At 40.4% G+C, this 20,976-nt stretch overlaps 2 protein-coding genes across 3 annotated transcripts; both read right to left on the bottom strand.

Annotated features, from left to right (window-relative positions):
- Nucleotides 1-3,126: 3,126 nt before the first annotated feature.
- Nucleotides 3,127-4,937, bottom strand: LOC135486407 (uncharacterized). Its single transcript, XM_064769167.1, has 2 exons — nucleotides 4,688-4,937; nucleotides 3,127-4,475 (listed from the first exon to the last, which is right to left on the bottom strand). Exon 2 carries the CDS (start codon nucleotides 4,468-4,470, stop codon nucleotides 3,355-3,357), a length of 1,116 nt encoding a protein of 371 aa, XP_064625237.1. The 5' UTR covers nucleotides 4,471-4,475; nucleotides 4,688-4,937; the 3' UTR covers nucleotides 3,127-3,354.
- Nucleotides 4,938-5,542: 605 nt separating this feature from the next.
- LOC135485961 (uncharacterized) lies at nucleotides 5,543-19,563 on the bottom strand. 2 transcript variants are annotated; one of them, XM_064768393.1, is made up of 18 exons: nucleotides 19,407-19,563; nucleotides 16,815-16,934; nucleotides 16,603-16,667; nucleotides 16,168-16,280; nucleotides 15,216-15,284; nucleotides 14,555-14,695; nucleotides 14,227-14,359; nucleotides 13,810-13,927; nucleotides 12,906-13,154; nucleotides 12,370-12,517; nucleotides 11,098-11,184; nucleotides 10,391-10,555; nucleotides 9,867-10,035; nucleotides 7,901-8,160; nucleotides 7,512-7,646; nucleotides 7,181-7,259; nucleotides 6,950-7,061; nucleotides 5,543-6,671 (listed from the first exon to the last, which is right to left on the bottom strand). In XM_064768393.1, exons 2-18 carry the CDS (start codon nucleotides 16,889-16,891, stop codon nucleotides 6,602-6,604), a joined length of 2,190 nt encoding a protein of 729 aa, XP_064624463.1. In that variant the 5' UTR covers nucleotides 16,892-16,934; nucleotides 19,407-19,563; the 3' UTR covers nucleotides 5,543-6,601. The 2 variants fall into 2 exon arrangements, with proteins under 2 accessions (XP_064624463.1, XP_064624462.1); XM_064768392.1 differs by lacking the exon at nucleotides 9,867-10,035 and adding an exon at nucleotides 9,599-9,773.
- Nucleotides 19,564-20,976: the final 1,413 nt, after the last annotated feature.

Here is a 20,976-nt window from a genome sequence, read left to right as displayed (position 1 = left end):
GACAACTGACCAACAGTGATATGTTGAATATGAATTTCCTCCCCATAATTTCCTACCCGGGCAATACCCAGTACCAAAAAATCTTGAAATACATCTTTACAATTGAACTGAAACAGTTAAACTCTCACTGTTTTATTGAAAATGAAACTTGCCAGAATATCAAAAGTTTGGATTTTTGCTATTCTTATGATGAAAAGTTTTGAAAAGTTGATAAACAAGACTGATCCTACCCGAGTGGTTATACAGGAACAAAGTTCAGTCTTTTTTAATTTTTATTCAAAAGACCTTTCATTGCAAGGGCATTGTCATGTTCTGCAGGTTGGGAAAGTTAATCTTCTAAACCAGTCATGACAATTTTGGTTGGACTTGATACTGAAATGATCGAGAAAAGCGTAATTTAAAAACGTCACTTTTAAACGTTTTTAAACATTTTTGTCCTGTATGAATGTATTTGTAAATCCTATATGTAAACTAATTATTTGTAAAATGTCTAAATGAGATCTAGACTCCATGACTTGGCAAAAAATAGGGCAAAGCCAACTTTTAATCTTTGCCCTGTCAAGGTCACCTCTTTTGTCATGCAAATAACATGTCAGAATTGCTCCTTTTGTCATGCTAAGTGGCAGCAAGCTCTGTCCAGTGCCCATGAAAAAGGTGGTTCTTTTGTTATTCAAATTGGGTCCTGCAAGTCAATAGCAGTGACCAAACCTATTGTCAGCTAACATGGCTCACCCGGAAGGCATGAACAATAGGTTTTAATACAATAGCTCTTCATGTATGATAAACATGATGAATGCTTGGAGAGGTTTACTGTTAACTCAAACCATTGTGGTGGAGTAGTTGAGTCTATTGTGTTTGATCTCAATTTAGCATTGTGTTGCAAGGACACTTATCAATATCAGTGTTTCTCTGTGACATTTTGTAAAGATGTTGACCATGTCTTAGGGGGATATTGCTACTATCCTATCTCCTGGTCCTCATCTTGTATTGGGCTTTCGGAGTGGTGCAGCAAAAAAATGATTGACTACAATCATTGACTAATGTACAATGTATGAAGTCATTTTAAACATAAGCACCTGTCACCTGTGTGATGGAGATGGCGACTCCCTCCGATTGCGTAGGTTTTCTCCCGGAATGCGGGTTTCCTCCTACACGACATTCTAATTCGTCATGCTTCTTCCTTGGAATGTACAACAATAAAGTTCTTTTGAAAGAGAAACAGTGTTTTTCTTATTGACTCGCCTCTTTGGACACCATCACTAATCTAATCGGAACTTTTCACCGGAGCCATTGTGCTTATCATGTTTTGACCTTGAAAAATAGATCAAATAAAAAAACCCTTCCTATGACTTGCACCCCAGTGGAAGTTGGAAATGAAACACTTTTAGTGTTATCAGTTACAGTCACCCCTGAGGTCATCTTACCTAGTGGGATTATGCATAAAGTTGCAACGACCATAACCTCTATGTTTGACTACAAGACCGTGTACTGACCTTTGCACCCCAAGTAGAAGGGTCCATTGATCATAATCTTTGTTATGCAGGATAGTTCACTACCACACAACACTCGAGCTGTTTTCAAACTGGGAATGTGCCCTTGTACACCCTAAATATCAAATGACGTTACCATTTGACTGTTCTTGCTGTGTGTATAGCAGGGTATACTTGTGATGCCCTTGTCTCCAAAGACAAACGTCAGACACTGCACTACTGTACAAACGGTGAAATGTGCTCCTTATTTGTTGACATCTTGGGTTTTAAAGCAAAATGAACAGCACCTGGCTGGCTTCACAGTAGGTCTAAGCCATTGGCCTAGCAAATGTTTTTACTTCAATTTTGTACATGCAGTTCAGTACCAATTCCACGGCCAGGAGAGGTGGCCGAGTGTAGTAATAATCAACATCCTACTAGGTGCTGTGTTCTACAGGAGCTGAGGTCCAGTTCTCTGATCAGCATCTTAAAAGGATCGGTCTGTTTTTATACTGGGAATGTGCCCTTGTACACCCTAAATACCAAATGACGTTACCATTTGACTGCTCTTGCTGTGTGTACAGCAGGGTATGCTTGTGACGACACCCTTGTCTCCAAAGACAAACGTCAGACACTGCACTACTGTACAAACGGTGAAATGTGCTCCTTATTTGTTGACATCTTGGGTTTTAAAGCAAAATGAACAGCACCTGGCTGGCTTCACAGTAGGTCTAAGCCATTGGCCTAGCAAATGTTTTTACTTCAATTTTGTACATGCAGTTCAGTACCAATTCCACGGCCAGGAGAGGTGGCCGAGTGTAGTAATAATCAACATCCTACTAGGTGCTGTGTTCTACAGGAGCTGAGGTCCAGTTCTCTGATCAGCATCTTAAAAGGATCGGTCTGTTTTTATACTGGGAATGTGCCCTTGTACACCCTAAATACCAAATGACGTTACCATTTGACTGCTCTTGCTGTGTGTACAGCAGGGTATGCTTGTGACGACGCCCTTGTCTCCAAAGACAAACGTCAGACACTGCACTACTGTACATCCTTACATACATGTGTCAGTTGAGAAGTGTACTTTAAACAATGGCACAACTACAGATAGCCCAGCTGACCAGATGGAGAAGTCACAAAAATAGCTCCTTGTCACAACCCAGCTCAAGTATTTGTTGACAACTCAGGGTTTAAAGCAAAATGAACAGCACCTGGCTGGCTTCACAGTCTAAGCCATAGGCCTAGCAAATGTTTTTACTTCAATTTTGTACATGCAGTTTGGTACCAATTCCACGTCCAGGAGAGGTGGCCGAGTGTAGTCATTCTCAACATCCTACTAGGTGCTGTGTTCTACAGGAGCTGAGGTCCAGTTCTCTGATCAGCATCTTAAAAGGATCGGTCTGTTTTTATACTGGGAATGTGCCCTTGTACACCCTAAATACCAAATGACGTTACCATTTGACTGCTCTTGCTATGTGTATAGCAGGGTATGCTTGTGACGCCCTTGTCTCCAAAGACAAACGTCAGACACTGCAGTACTGTACATCCTTACATACATGTGTCAGTTGAGAGGGCCGGAGAAGCGATCATTAGCCCCTGATATCTTCAGGATGGTTACTGAAGGCCGATTTAAGAGGGACACGCCTGAATATCTATAAGACCTATATATTTATTGATATCATTCATCGTGTACACAAGGTAAGTTATCCTGTGACCTAAGGACCGTTCGCCTAGTCACAACCAAGCATTTAGAACAATCAATAACATTGCCGCAACACGAGCTAAAAAAGCGACATCGGGTCCAAAACATCTGTGTAAACGGCACACATTGAACCTGCATTCAATCCGGGTAATTGTTTTGTGACTGGCAACTTCAACTTATCCCCTACACGATAGCCCCGTGATCCTTTTTTTCAGTACGATAACACTTCAAGGCATGTCGGACGGGGATGAGACAAACGCCTCGTGCGGACAGCTCAACTGAATTCAAGAATGCCACACGATCAATCTTTAGCACCTCCCTTACCATCGTCACATTATTGTAAAGCGTCATGACTCGATCAACGAAAGGAACCACCCCGATTAAAGATTTGCATTTCACTTTCACACCATTCTTCAAGAGATGATCTTGAGGGATAATTTCATCTCGATGTCCTAGCGGGGGTTGTGGATAGAGGTCATTGTGACCGAATAATATCTGGAGGACAGCCATGGTGTCCCGTGGCACGATGGCGTTTACACCACAAAATGGACGCTTGTGGTTTGGAAAGAACAGAGTCTTCTTAAAGGAAATAGGGTGGCGTCCAACTGACTCTCTGATATGTGTAATATTTTCATTATAGAATTCTATGCGAAGTCTTGCATTCGTTAGCCTCTCATGGTTACGGATTAGCTTTACGTATGTCTTTGGTGGTTTGACTTTGAACTCGAAGTATATCCCTCGATCGGTGATGGTGTAGCCGGGAAGCGCTTGCAACCCCTGTCGAAATTCTGTCCTTGTCCGTGATCCGATGAAGACGACCACCGTAGTGTCGCCCCAAAGCATGTCATGATGCCACCAAGAGCCGAGGAGAGATTCTCCGTAAAGGAAATAATTCAGTCGCCGCTTCTGGCCCACATTGTGCACTTGTGTAAGTAAGTCAGCTGCTTGGGTTCTTAGATGCGAATACTGCGGGCTCAGTCTATAAGTAACTAAAGCATTCTTCGCTTCTTTGGTTAATTCCTCTCCGTGCGCACCCACTAGATTTTTAAACTGCGCTCTCTCATCGGCGTATATATTCTGTCGTGGAGACTTGTCATTTCGGTTTCTCTTCCAAGCGCCACGGAACGTATTCTCCTTATTACGCCTGATCTTTTCCATGGCTCTCCTTTCATGGCTGTTGAACCCGTTGTGCACCATGACGAAGAAAAGACTCAGGAAAACTAGACCAAGAATTAATTTGATCCGCTGGCGCGGCGTCTCTGGACAAAACGACATCACGGTCCGCAGATGTGACTCCATCTGACCTAAAAGAAATAGATTTAGGTTGATATTTCTTTTTTACGCGGATACTCCACTAATAATGTTGTATCACAGCAACAAAATTATGAATGGGCGCTGTATATTGCGCTGGTGATAATTATACATCCTGGTACCAGTTGTTTTCAATATAATCCGTCTCTCGATATTTTGTATACGACATATATCAGTAATAACATTCGAGTACAAAGTTACTTACGATGCTCTCAGCTCTGTGCAAGACAAATAACGGAATTTGTTCTCAAGAATTTCCTTTTCTTTTGTCGATGTACTTCATTGCATGGATCCTAACTCAGATGAGAATTTCGACTTTGCTGCGTTATATACCGCGTCCATTATATCTCATATACTCGGCACTACGTCTGAATACGAAAAGCTTCTCCCAATAGGGGCTTTGATTAAATATCAGATGGAACACACAAACTGCGAACAGCGTTTTGAATACATTATTATATATCATGGTATTCTCGGGACAGTTTAAATGAATTGTGAATTGCATACATTAAATAGACGACTACCACATTACGCGCATACACCATTGATTTATGGCAAATATGGCCCATTAAGAATTCATAATGTGAATATTGTTATAAGGCATTCATTAGCAAAGGACGGGGCCATTGAAAAGTCGCTGCTCATCCCGCCAGGCGTGACGTATTGCTGTCTTATTCGTATTGTCCCCTGGGAGGTTCTTGTCGCTACATGTATAACCGAGGATTTGAATGGCTCCCGGATGACACGGCACAGTTCACCTGTCAGACAGAGTTTGTCTGGGCCCAAAGGCTTTCTTGCGATGGCAAAGACTTGGTGGCGATCAAGATGGCGCAAACGTTCTGAAAAGCCGTCTGCTGCGAATATCGCTTTAGCTAATGAGAAATAAATCATCAAACGTTGGACAATACGTTTGGTATCCTTGACAGAATGCGAGTGACTGCGATGTTGGGTGTGTCTAACATGGCTAAATGTTCCCTGTCCTCAGACTCTGTTATGTGGAGTTCCAGTAAGATTTTGAAGAAGAACAAAAAGATACCAACAGAATAAAAGCAGACAGCAATAATTCAAGTTGTATTTATTTCTTGATTCTTGAATAATATACATTCGCTTATATGTCCTTTACGCATGCAGTACCCAAAGGTTTAACTGTTGGGCTTGATGTTTTAAAAGATAAAGTGCATATTTACACAATGCATTCCTTTTTCACAGTATTTCGGCGCAGGAAAGTATTTGGCAGGTGTCATTAGTTCGGATTGCACTTTTCCTGTAAGAGAAATCTTAACTGGTTCTAGAAAAATCCTTTTGCTGCTGGTAAAAGGCAAAAGAGGCAAAGCAGTACTCTCTAAATGCCTACACTTCAGGCGATATTATTCATACCGTAATTAACTCTCAACTACAATCACATAATGGTTATACACATCGATAATCAGTTCCCCACGTACCATATACAAGCTTCAAATTTTGGACACCAATAATGCCCTCTCGCTCAAAGATCTGATGATTCTTTGAAACCGGAATCAATTTTGGTGTGGGGAACAGCATTCAGAAGCACTGTCGCTGTGAAGTCACTAATATAGTGATTCGATACAGTAGTTTGCTTGTTATGGCAAAAAATCTATAGCTACGAATTTTTAATATTGCATAAGATACATCGTTAACTACACCAACAATCAACAAATGTCAAACGACTTCCTCAAATTGAATACATGAAGAGGAAAAATCAAAAGATCATAAATAGTATAAGGTAATGCTTGGAATGATTCATTGACAAAAAAGAAAAAATACATGTATTATCCACAAATATGTCAAAAAAGTCGACATCGTAGGTCTCATATATATGAAATGGCAATGGTCTAACATCCATTGCTCACTTCAAAGCATGCAAAATTTAGCGAATAAGGGAGATTTTTGCAAAAATGAAAATTAGAAAGTGTGTTTTTAAGTGAAAAAAACTAAGCCGATTTTGAATTCCGACGAAATAACTGAAAATTCTATCTTTTTGGCAGTTTTATACAGTATACCAGGAATCTTCAGGGACTATGTGGTTCACTGTAAATACTCGTCTTGGGGCTTTCTCAGCTGAGCCTCTTTTTCACGTGCAGATTATCCGTTTCTGACACTATCGGTGTTTGTAGAATGTGATGACGGTCCCTGATGGCAGCTCAACTGGGCTGAAAGCTACTTGGAATCTGAAAGCCAAGTAAAAAAACATACAGTTGATGTTCTTACAGGCCGGCCACATGAAGACGATTTGAAACTATAATAATGTATCAGACTTACAATGTAATATTTGCTTTGTCATTACTGTGGGCAGCGAACCACGTAGCAAAAATGGTCAATATTGTTATGTCCCCTCTCTTCTCTTTCACTAGTACGGACCTTTGAACGAAAGTGGAATGTCCGGTATATGTCTAGACTGTTGATAATTAACATGACTTTCGCCCCAAATACAGGAAAAGTATTTCACCTTAGTCCCAAATAGTCTGGGTGGAGAAGTTTCGTCTCATCCCATCCGTCTGCTGATGTAACGGCCAAAAGCCCATTTCGTTTAACCATCTCTTTCAAGCGGCAAGTCCAAGCTGAAAGAAAAATACACACTTGATGATAAAAGATGTACCATTGCAAAAGTAAATGAAGACCATATTACTCTTCTTTCCGGTAGTATAACAATTGTCCTCAGTGACCATGAATTACTTACATTTCGGATTCAGTGCACGATCAATGCAGCTCAGTAAAACAAATTCGCTGTTATCAACTTCATTTGGAAGCCACGTCAACTGAAAAAAGTCATAAGAAAGTCATATGAATTTTATAGCAGACTTTGGAAAATGTACAGTATGTTCCAGATGCAAAATTAGCAATTCGCTCTACATCTTTTTTACAAACATCTCCAACAGCTAAGACCATTTCTAAATTTGCGATGTAATCTTTTGTTAGATTTAGTCTTTCAAGACGGTCGACATATTTCGAAAACCGCCGATATCCGTCGATTTACAGAACATTTCTTTCACTCCTTCCTTTGATCGTACCTGCTTGAAGAGCACCCTTGACGGTTTGGCTCCTTTCGGTAGGTCAGCACTCAATCCATTCAGGCGAATGGTCCTCTTCTTCTGTAACTTCTGACAGGCGTTGATGTAAGAACCACAGAAATCAATTCCAAGTACCTTCAATCAGTTAAAAGCGCCAATTAAACTTTTTGCGTTAGAAATGCCATCAATTTCGTTGTCAAACACCGCCATTTCGTTAGTGAATCACGATCATATGATAGAATTTGCCCCCACTGATCATCGCTATATCGCGGCATTTAACCTCTTTAACTTGCTGACCTTGTCAAAGTACTTGAGAGCTCCAAGCCCCCCCCCCGGCCAGTCTTGCTGCCATGACGTATCGCCCGTTAACAACGTTAAAACGTGCTTACCTTGTCAAAGTACTTCGAGAGCTCAAAGCTTCCTCGGCCAGTCTTACAACCAAGATGTATCACCCGTTCAGTAGAGACTCCGGCCTCTTTAATCTTCTGCTGACACTCCTCAATCACCTCCACCACGTCAACAACATCTGCCTTGTATTCGCTCTCTATCGTTTTCAGGAGGTATTCGTAGCTTTCCTCAGAGAATTGGGTATTGGAACTCTTTACTCGCTTGATGTTGTACTTTTCAAGGTCGAGGGGCGATTCAACACCTGGAGAAAGGCGTAAAAAGGAATTCAGCATTACATTATTGAGGGGATGTTGTGGAACTCTTCGCGGTATGCTTTATGAAAACCCCTTTTTCAACTGAATATATGTACAAAAACTTGTTCAAGTGCCAAACTTTTACAACTTTCTTCCGGTCAGATGTAAAAACAACAAAGCTGGAAATGACCAATTATCATAGTGAAGCTCTTGGCAACTTCTGGCAATAACACCTTGTTAAAAAACCGTGAACATGCATTAACAAACGACGCTGGTCCAAGCGACCGACAACCACGTACATGACGTATATGTCCATTAGCATGGAAGCAATCTAGAATGATCTTGTTTTATTTCACATTAAAATAAGCAAGAGATTTACAATGTTACTGAAAGGATAAAGGCTGGTTCCCGGTGAATATTAGGTCTATATGTCATATTAGTACTTTCACACAAAGTAAGGCATAAGTTAGGCTGAAGTTACATAGACCTCACGTTTCATCGACTCACGACTCATTTGTCACTTGTCATTCGTGAGCTGATGAATGGACATTGGAAAACCTATTGACCTGTTTTCATTGAAGTGAATTTTGTAAGTTTTGCCCGCATTCGTCGCCTCACGTCATTTCATGTCATTTCACGCGTGAGGCGATGAATGGACATGTTCATTCTTTGTGAAATGAGCTGGCAAAGAAAGTGGACGTCCATGTGCATTTGTAGTGATATCGCCTTCGAAACTGTGAGTATAGCTACTTTTCGGCATTTTCATTAGTTTACACATTAATACAATAGCTAATTTCGATTGGAAATGAGAAACAAAAAATGCAAACATGCAGCACTTTTATGTACCACATTGTTCTCGTCCGTCGCCTCCGCTTTCGTTTTCTATTCTCATTCAGGAGCAGCATGGCTGCCATCTCTTCTTCTTCTGAGTCCATGTGCGTCGCCGAGAAAATCCAAGTGACAAATGAACGAGCGAAAAATGATCTGTATGTAAACCGCCGCGGTCACTCGTGACAAATGAGGAGTGACACGTGAAAATGAGCCGTGAGTCGATGAAAAATGTGGCGTGAGTAGCTCATTCCTATGTAACATCAGCCTTACAGGCGCTCTATATAAATGTTACATTACATTACATTACATTACATTACCTAACGAGTCTATACATAGTGTTTCAAAAGGTTAGTAGATTTTCAGTCGACCAATCCGTTCTTGAAGTTCACGAGTTGATGGTGAAAATAATAAAAAATGTTGTGGTATAATCACGATCTTGTTCTTAGAGATAGAATAACTTCGGAGTAAGGCGCTCTTTTCTAATTCAGACACATTTATTGTTCATGATTGAATACCAAAAAGATCGAGTTTCTTTTACAAAGTACATTCACTTGTTTTCCCTTTTCATTCAAAGGCTTGATTGGTCAAGAAATGCTGCAAGTACGACTAACTAACCTTCTCGGAGCGGATAAAGGGCAGTGTTTAAAATTAACCGGACTGGAAGCTGGATTGGTACGGTTGAATCCGACGATTTGGCCAGTCGGAAGCCACAATGCTGGAAGAAATGCCTCCTAAACTCGTATCGCGCAAACCGAGAAGCTTCGTCGCCCGTAGAGATCCAGGATCCACCCTGGAAGAATTGAGGTTCTTACAAGGGAGCATGGGAGCATTCCCGGACAAAAAAAGTACAAATGCTGTACAGTGATGTTATTTTATACCCTACCTTCTTCATTCTGCCAGGTTTGTCTCTCAATGAGAGCCACAGGCATAGGCACCGCAAGAGGCATAACACTTCTGCATAACCGAAAGCCACTGAATTGAAAAAAGTGGCGCCGGAAGTAGCTTCTTACAAACCTAGAACAGTAACTACCTAGTGTGTACCAACTACTGCCCTGCAAATGAAATGAAAGCAAATGAAACCTCTCACTAGACCTTAGAGACTGAGCCTTGCGAATCACCTCACTTACGTGATTGCCACTTACTTGTACTTTTGAGGTGAGGCCTGTGATATAGTGGCCTCGACTTTAGTACGACATCTGTTTTTCATCAACAGACGGACGGAAAAGGCAAGGGCAGTGTCCACCACTCACACTGCGATTTTCTCAGTAACCACGATCACCATAAAAAAAAGAAATCGCAACAAGTGCGCCTGCCAGGAGACGGGTGAATTGGGTTGCTGGTTATCTGATTTTGAACGGTATGCAATTGTACACACTTGTTTTCGGGAGGTACTGAGATGGAACATACCATTATGAGAGTATGGTCACCGGCCATGGAAGGAATTGAAAAGTCATCGTACAAGTAGGTAGATTTAAAACCGGGTAGGCCGTTGAAGTGGTCCTCTATCCACTCCCACACGTTGCCGAACACATCGTAGAAGCCGGCGTCCGTAGGAGGAAACATATTGACAGGCTGGAGGATAAAAATAAATAGGTTGACGAAAAAAGCCGACAAATTAATCATTTTCAGATAGGAATCATTTTCTTGAGGGCTGCTGATGCTTGCAAGCAATAGCCCTGAGTTTCTTTTTATGTAATTGTATACATTGGTAGTTATGAACAAACATCTATATATCTTCTTTCACTGGCTATTCTCCGTTCGTTCACATGTTTGACAATTGAATTTGTCTACATACGTACTGTATATATTTACACATTTCAACAATATTATGACCATTGGTTTCAGTTCGGAAAGGCACATAAAGGGTTACATTTTTGTTGCCAATGTAATATTTCATAAATTTCGTATCAATCTGCAAGAATGGGTAACGCGTTTCATGGCGTTTTTTTAAAACGAACGTACATTTTTATATATACCTTAAACGATAGGTGTGTACGTTTCTCTTCATGCAATTTCTACCGTATGACTTGAAATACGAATAACGAAGAAACAAATTGACCCGTAATACCAAGGCCATTTTGAGAATAAAAGTAGCCTAAACTAATTGGACTTACTGTAGATGAAAAGTATCGTAGATTCATGTTGAAGTCGTGGTCATCTTGATATATCGGATCACTGGATGTGCCCTCAGACACAGGTTTCTGAAAATGAATATGTACATGTACATGTATATAATTGGTTGGAAATTATATGCATAGACAAACTGTGAGTGGAGTATACTTTCGGGACAATCATTTCTTCATTCATACTTGTTCAGGGGTCAGTGAAAACAAGAGGGTACGAGGATTTCATTGATCGCAGCATTGGGAAAGACAAGGCCGGTCTAGTGTCATAATTATATGATTATGATAGTCTTTTATTCTTAATTTAATTGATATTTTATTGGCACTGGTCGATGCTGCGACAAAAGCATTACCACTGACGTAATTGTCAAAAAGACAGGTAAGAAGTATTAAATACATTTTTTGTAATGCTATGGTCAACACCTCGAAGTATAGCTAACCCCTAAAAACCTCGGTTTCATTCGATCTTCTGAAACAACTACCACTAACTGGATAAAGGAGAAAAAGTGTCCAATGACAATAGTCCTAATGGCATTTCCTACATCTCGTAAAATCAATATAATAGGTCAATAATCAAGCCTATGATTGACATGCTAGTCATTGGCCTGGCCTGATTACTGACTGCCGGTATGTTCTGGTTTCGACTATCATTTTGCTTCAGCCTACATTATGTTGGCCTACTCAGTACCTGTAGCGTGACAGACGCACATCGAACCAGCTGACTGACGTCCAAGCAGTAATGGCAAAGTTGTCACAGCGAAACTCAGTTGAACAAAGTGTTTTCATAATATCATTGTTTGTGTTTGGTTGGAGTACGAGACAAAGTCCATGGTTAATAATAATCGGAGTTATGTAGTAGACTTAAAAACCTTACAGAACATTATGATAACAACGGCAATTCTCAACCCCTTATATATCATAATTTTCAACCTGTTTAGACTGAAATTGATATACAAGGATATACATGTAGTTGCTGATATCTGATATCATCAAGAGTCGGGCTTACGAACGATAAAAACAAGTGTATTTAGAACCGTTATATGTGACAGAAAACCATGTGCGTAGTTTGGAGTTACCTGTCTCTATAGTATCCTTTCGTTATTATCTATTACTGAACACTTGATAAAAATTCTAAAAGAAAACATGAACGTTTGTTAATAGCATATATTTGGTATCGTTTTTTTTTATTGTCAGGTGCTGTTGGCTTGAATCTACACCAAAGAGGTCGATCTTCAAAGCAAAATACCTTTCTAGCTTTCTTACCATTGTGCCTCTCATTGCATGATGTTCAGCCTCAGTAGGGAGTCTGTATTCAGGACCCTTCCACGCACAATAGGCTTTGGCTTCGTGGTAGTTTACAACGACTGGCCAATCCATTGGCAGGTCAACCAAATCGAACATCAGACGTAATCTAAAATTGACGAAGTATTATCTGTTTAGCCAAATAAATGACTTCACCTTTCATAGTATGGATAAGAAGAACGACCAGTATATCAGAATTGTTTCTATTGGATTCGCTTGCTTCACAGACGTATATATGTAACATTGGGTGGGCCACAAAAACGAGTAGCCTATCTTCCAGATTATATTTTTCTAATTATCAAACCTAAACGGACATCTTGCACTGACCTTAATCATAAAGACTTTTGATTGAGTGATTCAATCAATACACCTTAGAGACCATGACCTAACATTATCGAAAGTTGACATTGTAGCCTTTATCTGACATCTGAATGATACATAGTTGAGTACCCATTGAGAGGTGAAGATAAAGCAAAATTGGGATTGGAATTTCCTACTTGAACTCTTTCTTGTCACCATCCTGTTTCGGTAGATTACAATGGGTGTAACCGTCAAGGTCACGGCCGCAGCCGGACTTGCATCCTTCATCACAGACCCAGAACGTTGGGTGCTTGGCCTTCTTGTACGCCAACCAGCTCCAAGCTTCCTTTGACCACAATGACTTGTCTTCGTAACAGCCTGCCTCAACAAATTTTAAGAACTCTCGGTTGGTGACTTTGAATTCTGTTGCCTCAAACGGCGGAACACTGGAAGTAGATTCGTAATTCATATATTGATTGCTTGAAAAAACTGAGTCACTGGCGAGATATTACAGCAAGCCGTGTATTTCATGAAAGGTGCCTTACTCCATCTACGCCAGAGCTTTGTGGTGGCCGGGATATGCGGGAAGGCCCGACCATCAATTTTTATGATAGGATTTTTGTGGATTTTAATCCTCTCAAGAAGGGCAAGCCTGATCTACATCGCTGATTCTGGCGAAACCGCCGCCTTGCACTAACACGCAAGTTGCCAACTTGGTTAAGCCCGCGCAGCACACTAGCCGCCAACTTTGGCGACAAGAAGCGTTCAGCTGACGCCTCTCGACGCCGAAGTTGGCAAAAAACGCCTGTGAACGCCGAAGTTGGCGGCTAGTGTGCTACGGGCTTTAGTGTCTCCAGTTGTCAACCATACATGAATTTCTGCACACTTCTGGATGTCTGTGATCTCTGGAATGGTTTGAGCAAATATAATGCCGCATGGGGTTTTTCTGTATTGAGTTTTCTGTATTGTGTAAATTGTCCAGTGCGTCATCGACATCTTCTTGCAGCCAAAAATGACAAAGTACCTGGAATCACTTATTTTTTATTGTTTTTTGTAGCGAATTTTGTTGACATCGGCTTTTTGTTGAAAAGTGCTTTATACCTGTAGTCCAGTTTTCCATATTCGTTGTCCCAGCCATAAGAGGGGAAGTCAATTGGCTTGCCCAAGGTCACATCGCAGCCTTCAACTTTGACCATGCGATTCTCTTCAACACCATCCCCTGAAAATTCAGATGGGCCGGTACGAACTGATTACGTATAATACACACGCACAGATTTAGCAAAGTCATCCCTCAAAAGGTTAATATATCAATTTATCGGTCGATGTTAATATCACAATCATTCGATGGGTCACCAGGGAGGCCTGATAACAACCGGAATGAGATGTAATGATTATGTTGCACTAGGATAAGGACTTATTGTGACATTTTCAACAACAACATTTTGACCTATTCGACCTATTCTTGCGGCTTTTTTCCGTCCATAGGTACGCTCCCAGAGAATGTTCGAGTGTACCTACCATGAGTAGCTGGCGCGTAAGTGTTGGCAAAACCTTCCGGTTTTATGACCATGTCTAATGGTAATTGTCGAATAAGAACGGACGAAGTCTCGACGTGAATCCGTTCGTGTTCGAAGCCCATTACAAGCGCCCACTGTAATGAAAAAGTACAATTAACTTCGTAATTTGTAGTATCAGATACGGCTGATGCTGATGTTATGGAAGCCGTTGGACTAAGATGAAGGACAGACCTCGAAAAATCTTCGTATTAGATCGACAGTCAGACGAGAGTTGGCAATGCAACAATCAGAGGATATTGAAAATACTTTGATTCTGATGGGCGACTCACGAATGGGTCTTCAAACTTGATTGGCAGTTCCAGTGTAGTCTCGTCAATTAACTCAAGTATCTTTTCTCGGACCTGACATCGATATTCGTACACCTCCTGAACGCTTGGCCAGTCGATGGTGCCTCCCATACGGAAGTTCTCCTGGGTTGGAAGAAAGAACGGTGTGGATGACGTAACTTGGCCAGCTATCCAAAAATGATGAAATAAGGCAGCCATACCATGTTTTGAGTGGAGACTGGCCTGCGGGATTAGCTTTGGACGACATCCAGTATAGAAGAAGGAAAACTTCGGGAGGTAAATGCCTTAAATGTCCACCGGAGTCGGCAGGGTCCACGGCAACCCTTCTGTGGCTAAAAATCGGGACCGTACGCACATCTATATACATCATAGTTGAAGAAGAAAAAACGACAAAAATGGCAACATGTGTTCGATTATTTTTATTATCAACCGATTCGGCTCATTTATTCTTTTGTTAAACTAATGAAAAATAGTACCGGAAGTTCAAAAAGCTCAGAACATTTGGGGTCGTTTCAAAAAAGCAACAAAAACCCCAACAACATCTCATTCATCGTTTACAATCCTTGTACATAAATATATATAACAAATAATTATCTAAACTTTTGAGGCACACCAATGCTATATCTTACAGAAAACAACTCACCGTATCATCCCAAGGCATTTCATCCACACCGGTTTCAAACAGAGTCTCAAAGTTCAGATTTATTCTCTCCTGCAAAAGTAGAAAGGCATGTCCATGCAGGGGATCCGAACCAAAGACGTGTCTCTGAATGTGTCAAGCTTCTGTTTCTCGAATTCTCTTCAAATTTTTCGCTTGAGACGAGAAACAGCAGGTCGGTTGAAAGAAGAGCGTAATATATTATAGGCCTATGGAGCTTTGATGCGAAACGCTCTATGCCATTCCGGCAAAAACTGAGCTGAGCCGCAGACTTAACGTAGCTGTTGGTCACTTAGTTCGAAAACCACTCCGCGGTTTTATTTATTACGTTCCTTTTGCCATGCATTCATCTGAACAAATGTTTCTTTGTGTTGAAAAAACTCCAATTGCCAGGCTAATTTTCGTGCAAAACGTTATAAAACTCCCTGCGCTCTCTATATCCTTGCATTTCTATTTACATGTGCATGAACTTTTTTCAGGTAAATGTTGATTTACTGAATTTTTTTGGCAACAAAATACCAGTAATTTATGTCGTTGATGATATGACTGGTTATTAGGCGTATATACGTTGAAATTAATCAATTGGGTCGGACTCGTTGAGAGGACATGTGGGTTTCACCATGATGTGGATGGGTGGGTTTAACCCGTCTTTATACACCAAATATAATTAAAGCATACCGCCGGTTTCTACATTAGTAGAATCAGCACCTTCCCCTCAGCGGCGGGATGTCTCAAGAAAGACTGGGTCTGGTGTACAGGTTGGAGACAAAATAGTGTACAAACGCGACTATATATCCTGTCATTCGTGAATTTATTCAACATTTATGGCTGGCTTGCGCACTGATTACGAATTCATTAGATCAAAACCGGTGTAGACGGAGAAAATGTCCACTAAAGACCTGATCAGTGATGGACAGATCCCCATTCCCATACGTACTTCCAGTAGTCCAGCCAGTACCAACTTGTTGACGAAAACGGCCGCGGTGTGTCCATAGTAGAAAATGAGTGGCAGACGTAAGACATCAGGGTACTTGAGGAATACCGAGTCATCTGGAACAAAATAATGTCGTGCTGTACGTGTATTCCCGAGACTGAATATTTGGGAAGTTTTTCTTTCGACATGACGATGAAATTGCAACTATATTGGTGGGTGTGGCTGTCAAGCCGATAAGAGTTGGTTGACGAAGATGACGAGCTAAATCACCTAAGAAACAAGTGCCGTTGTCTCCGCGGGGAGACGGCGTTTCGGCGGATAATGCGACATTGATTCGTCGCGGGTGATGATTGCTGATAATAGCAAGGAAGATAACCTCTTCGTTATAAGCAGTGGTTCCCCATTTTCACATGGTACCGTTCACATCGATGTACTTACCTTTCAGTGTTGCAAACAAACTGTCATTCAGCTCGTAACTGTTGATGAAATATTCCTTGATTTGCCTGAAAGGGGGAAGAAACCAGCATATGGGATCAATAATTTTCCAACATCGTGGTGTGCGGAGAAATAACAAATAATTAAATTATCAAAATAAAAGAAATAAAAGAAATGATTGTTGCAAAAAATGACCCGGCCATGAAATAACTTACTCTTTTGTGCAGACGGATAAATCAAGAGGCGGGAGAGATTTGAAGGTCAGCTCGCCAGTCAGCACTTGCGATGCCATGATGGGTTGGTTTGAAACGCACCTCAGAGACCAGCAGGCAGGGCTAAAATACCAAAATGAGACCAGAAATCAACCTCTGCATCAGGGGACTACTTTTAATATCCATTCAAAATGGCTCCTGGAAACATACCAATACGACCGCCTTAATCAGGCTTTCGTCATCTTCAGTATTTGCCACAAGTAATGGCTAATGTTCATGTACATACATGTACCAATAACCGTGCTGTATAGTAATGTCAAAGTGATAAAAATGGACAATCGGTGTTCACAACAGCATTCATTTATAGTATTCATATTCAGTGTGTTTATACATTGATAAAAAAAACAAATTTTAGTTCTAAAACAGTTAGCGTGATAATTTCAATTCACGCTAACTAAATGTTTGTATAACCACGGATATAGATAAGTGAAAACAACAAATTCTCGTCTGCTTAGATAACAGCATTTATATATAGGCCTACGTTATTATTTTATATAATAGGCCTATCCACTAGGACCGGTGTGACAGCGGATATAGCCCCCCTGGAGTCATAGTCCGGTAGCATTGTATTTGATCAATTAAGCAGCATGATCTATTGTACCGCAACCCTAACCAAAACATTTAGCAATGCGGGCTATTGTTACACGGACTATCAGACCTAGGACTACTATCCCTTGTACACCTGGTCAGGGATATAAGAATTAAAGTTTTAATAATAGGTTTAAGCTTGGGTTTTAAAAGCTACATGTAGACTTGAAATTTTTTAGTTGTGTAAATACATCCTGATAATCAATTTCAACATTACCTTTGAGAACACAGATATACGTACACTCATGGTCAAAAGTAAATGGACACCAGTTTTTCTTGAATTTCTCAAAAACTAGGCTAAGCAGACACATTCACCTAACACCGATTGTAGCAAATGATCTTGGCTATTGAATAATGCTAAAATTTTAAAAATCTGTTTAGTTTTGCCTTTGATAGGAGAAAGTTGGTAAATGTCTCTTTTTCACTACTTCTTTATTAGCAGAAATTCCCCAATAAAAATTACATCCTCATGTTCGACTCATGAAGGCCTTTCATAATATATCCAGTTTTTGAAATAATTCAAACTAGAAATGTGGTTTTGGCCACTTTTACGGTAATGATTTGGATCATGCTTGACACATCTACGACATGGTCCCTCCTTATCTCTTGAACAGACCTTTTGAGTGAATGAGTGGGCATTGTGTTTTTCATGGCAGGGTGGTCAACAGGCCTTTTACAAAAGGTGGACATTATTATCTAAATTTGAATATTGACAGGCCTATTCAATTATTATTGTGATGGGTTGGTGATCAATTTGAATGCTTTTAAGAAGTATCTTGTGGTCATTTAGGCCATTTCATGTCACTTGAATAATTGTGTTGGAATTCCCAGATTAGTAATCTGACCAGACCTGATAGTACCTAATGGACCTGACCATAATCGTTGGGCTTGTGCCTAGTCATTGTGAAACAGACAGATCACAATACAAGACAATTGGCATTCATTCACAACCACTTCACTTCATTTGGAGTTGACAGTGGTTTAATGGGACTATGTCAAAGGTGTCTCCAGTGGGGTAAAAATCATTACCGTAAAAGTGGCCAAAAACCACATTTCTAGTTAGAATTATTTCAAAAACTGGATATATTACGAAAGGCCTTCATGAGTCGAACCTGAGGATGTAATTTTTATTGGGGAATTCCTGCTAATAAAGAAGTAGTGAAAAAGAAATTGGCACTCACTTTGTTTTGAAAGAGCTCTAGTTGCTTTAGGAATTCAAGTTCTTGCGAAGATGGGGTATTGGTGTGTATCGTCATTTCAAAGACAATATCAGAATATGATATGACATAAATACATATGGAAGGCGTACCTCCAGCAGATGGTATGACAATTAACGCCAGTCACTGTAATGCATTTGCAATGCAGAATGTGAATTCATGAAATTTCTTTGACACAATGAATATGAAAACCTGTCTCACTGACATCATTAATAGGCAGTTTTAGCATTCATATCAGTCTACACAATGACGCTGCCGAAATTCAAATATACTGTGCCTGAACAAATTTTTATCTATTGAAATTGCTGAATCATGATTCGAATTTCTGAAAGAACAAATACTGATATCGTTCAGGTTAGACGTCCCCATGTTTTCAACCTGTCTTCTATATCATGAGTGCAACTCGATAATTATCGACTAAAGGCTAACCGGACAGCACCGGCCGCGCGCCCTGAACCCGAAAGTGTCTCGCCCTGTTTCTAGAGGCGATGACCGTCAATTGGTCATAATAGAATCCTTCGTCATAGGACATTTCAAATTTCTACACTGGCACATCCTCAACTTATATATATAACTCTGCAAAGTGGGATCGGGACGATGTAATTTGTGGTGCACCCGACCAAATTAGCAAAGTTGACGACTGAAAAAAATTAGTAAATTATTGATCGACAACATAACATTTCTCTATTATCAGATTATGTCGGACTACTATCGAATATATGGTACGTACCGGCGAATAGACAAGTACTCCACGGTTAGCTGGTCTGGTGTCGTCTGACACCGACACGTTCGCGCAGCAGGTCAGTGGAACTATAAGAACCCCGTCCCCATTGTGACATGACAAAGGCGTCACTTTCAATGCTATTTTCCCGCCACTACAGAAATATTACAGGACTAGCATAACCCGCGCTCCGCGCGCATGGAGGGTGAGCTGGTTTATCCCATATGTTTCCCTTCAGGCAACTTGCCATTTACCTGGATATTTGAAAAGTGTGAGGGTAGAAATCAATGTTAGGAAAAAGTCCCTGGAGTATGTCTTCCTTGTGAGTCATCTAATGATGTAGTGTACATATGTCTATGGTCAGATGTAAATGTCTGTTTGTCCGTATTAGGTATTGGGTATTTTCTGTTTATAGTACTTGTTGATACACAATGTTTTGGGTTATGGCATTGTTGTTATGGTAGCCTTGTTTTGATGTTGGTGTGATTTGAACGGTGATGCTGGAGAAGCGGCGAGCTCGGGAAAAAGCAACATAAAGCTGTCCATGGCTGAAGACAGGTTGAGGAAGATACACTCCAACTTTGTCGAACGTCTGGCCTTGCGCTTTGTTGATTGTCATGCAGTAGCAGATGCGAAGTGGGAATTGGGTTCTCTCCAAAATGAATGGTAAATTTACATCCGACTCGAAAGGTTTTTTCAACAACAAAAAATTTTTTTAAAAGTTTTTATTGATTTTTGAAGGGTCTTTGAGGTTTTTGAGGTGTTTTTTTTGGCTGTTGATAAAAAAAAATATTTGACTACCTGCCTACCCTGTCTCAAAACCTAGGGTCGGGTTACAGCAAACCAACATAGGAGTTAAGTGCACTACAATGACGCATAAAGTTATTCAGAAAGCATTTCAATTTCAGCTGCAACTTTCATTACCATTGAAGTGGTAAAAAATTTCAGTTGAGGCTAAACATCTGGTGCATAAATTTTGAGTTTTGTTTTTGTTTGTCAGTCAACAACGTTCGTCAACATGATTAAACGTGTGTGGCCCATGAACTATTAACTGCCAACGCTGTCCTTGATGAGCGGTGCTGCCACCTCTTAAAATTGGTTAGAACTACGATGTCAATAACGGTAGCTAACGGTCAAATAAATCTGCCTCCAAAAACACATTTTCCCAAACATTTTCAGCAGATTTTATTGTACCGTCCAGATTTGGCACTCATTGGCAATATACATGCCACATATGATAACAGTCAGACCCTTAATAAAGTCGGAGTTAGCGCTACAAAATACCACAACTCCGAAATAATATATAAGATGCAATAAAACATCACGATGTGCTGAAATTTATATACATCATGCAATATACAACAATATCGCTATTTACAACACTTGAGTTCAAATTAATGGAAAAGGGAGCGAGTAGTAGGTAGAGTACAGTACAATGGTCCATTTAAAATACTTAGTCTCTAAAGGGGGGGGGGGGGCACTAAGTCTTTGACTTTTCATATTAAGGCTTTCTTAAATTTATACAAGAATGTAGCAGAAGTGATAACAAAAACTTCCCAATCTTGAACTGACATATATA

The sequence above is a fragment of the Lineus longissimus genome, chromosome 4, assembly GCF_910592395.1.
Source record: "Lineus longissimus chromosome 4, tnLinLong1.2, whole genome shotgun sequence".
NCBI classification, from domain to species: domain Eukaryota; kingdom Metazoa; phylum Nemertea; class Pilidiophora; order Heteronemertea; family Lineidae; genus Lineus; species Lineus longissimus.
This window is presented reverse-complemented; position numbering and strand designations above follow the sequence as displayed.

Coding starts and splice junctions, on each gene's coding strand:
- LOC135486407 (XM_064769167.1), bottom strand. CDS start 4,470: ATGGAGTCACATCTGCGGACCGTGATGTCGTTTTGTCCAGAGACGCCG.
- LOC135485961 (XM_064768392.1), bottom strand. CDS start 16,891: ATGGCATCGCAAGTGCTGACTGGCGAGCTGACCTTCAAATCTCTCCCG. Junction 15,285..16,167: donor TACTGGCTGGACTACTGGAA/GTACGTATGGGA, acceptor CTACTTTTGCAG/GAGAGAATAAATCTGAACTT. Junction 13,928..14,226: donor TTACGCGCCAGCTACTCATG/GTAGGTACACTC, acceptor CTGAATTTTCAG/GGGATGGTGTTGAAGAGAAT.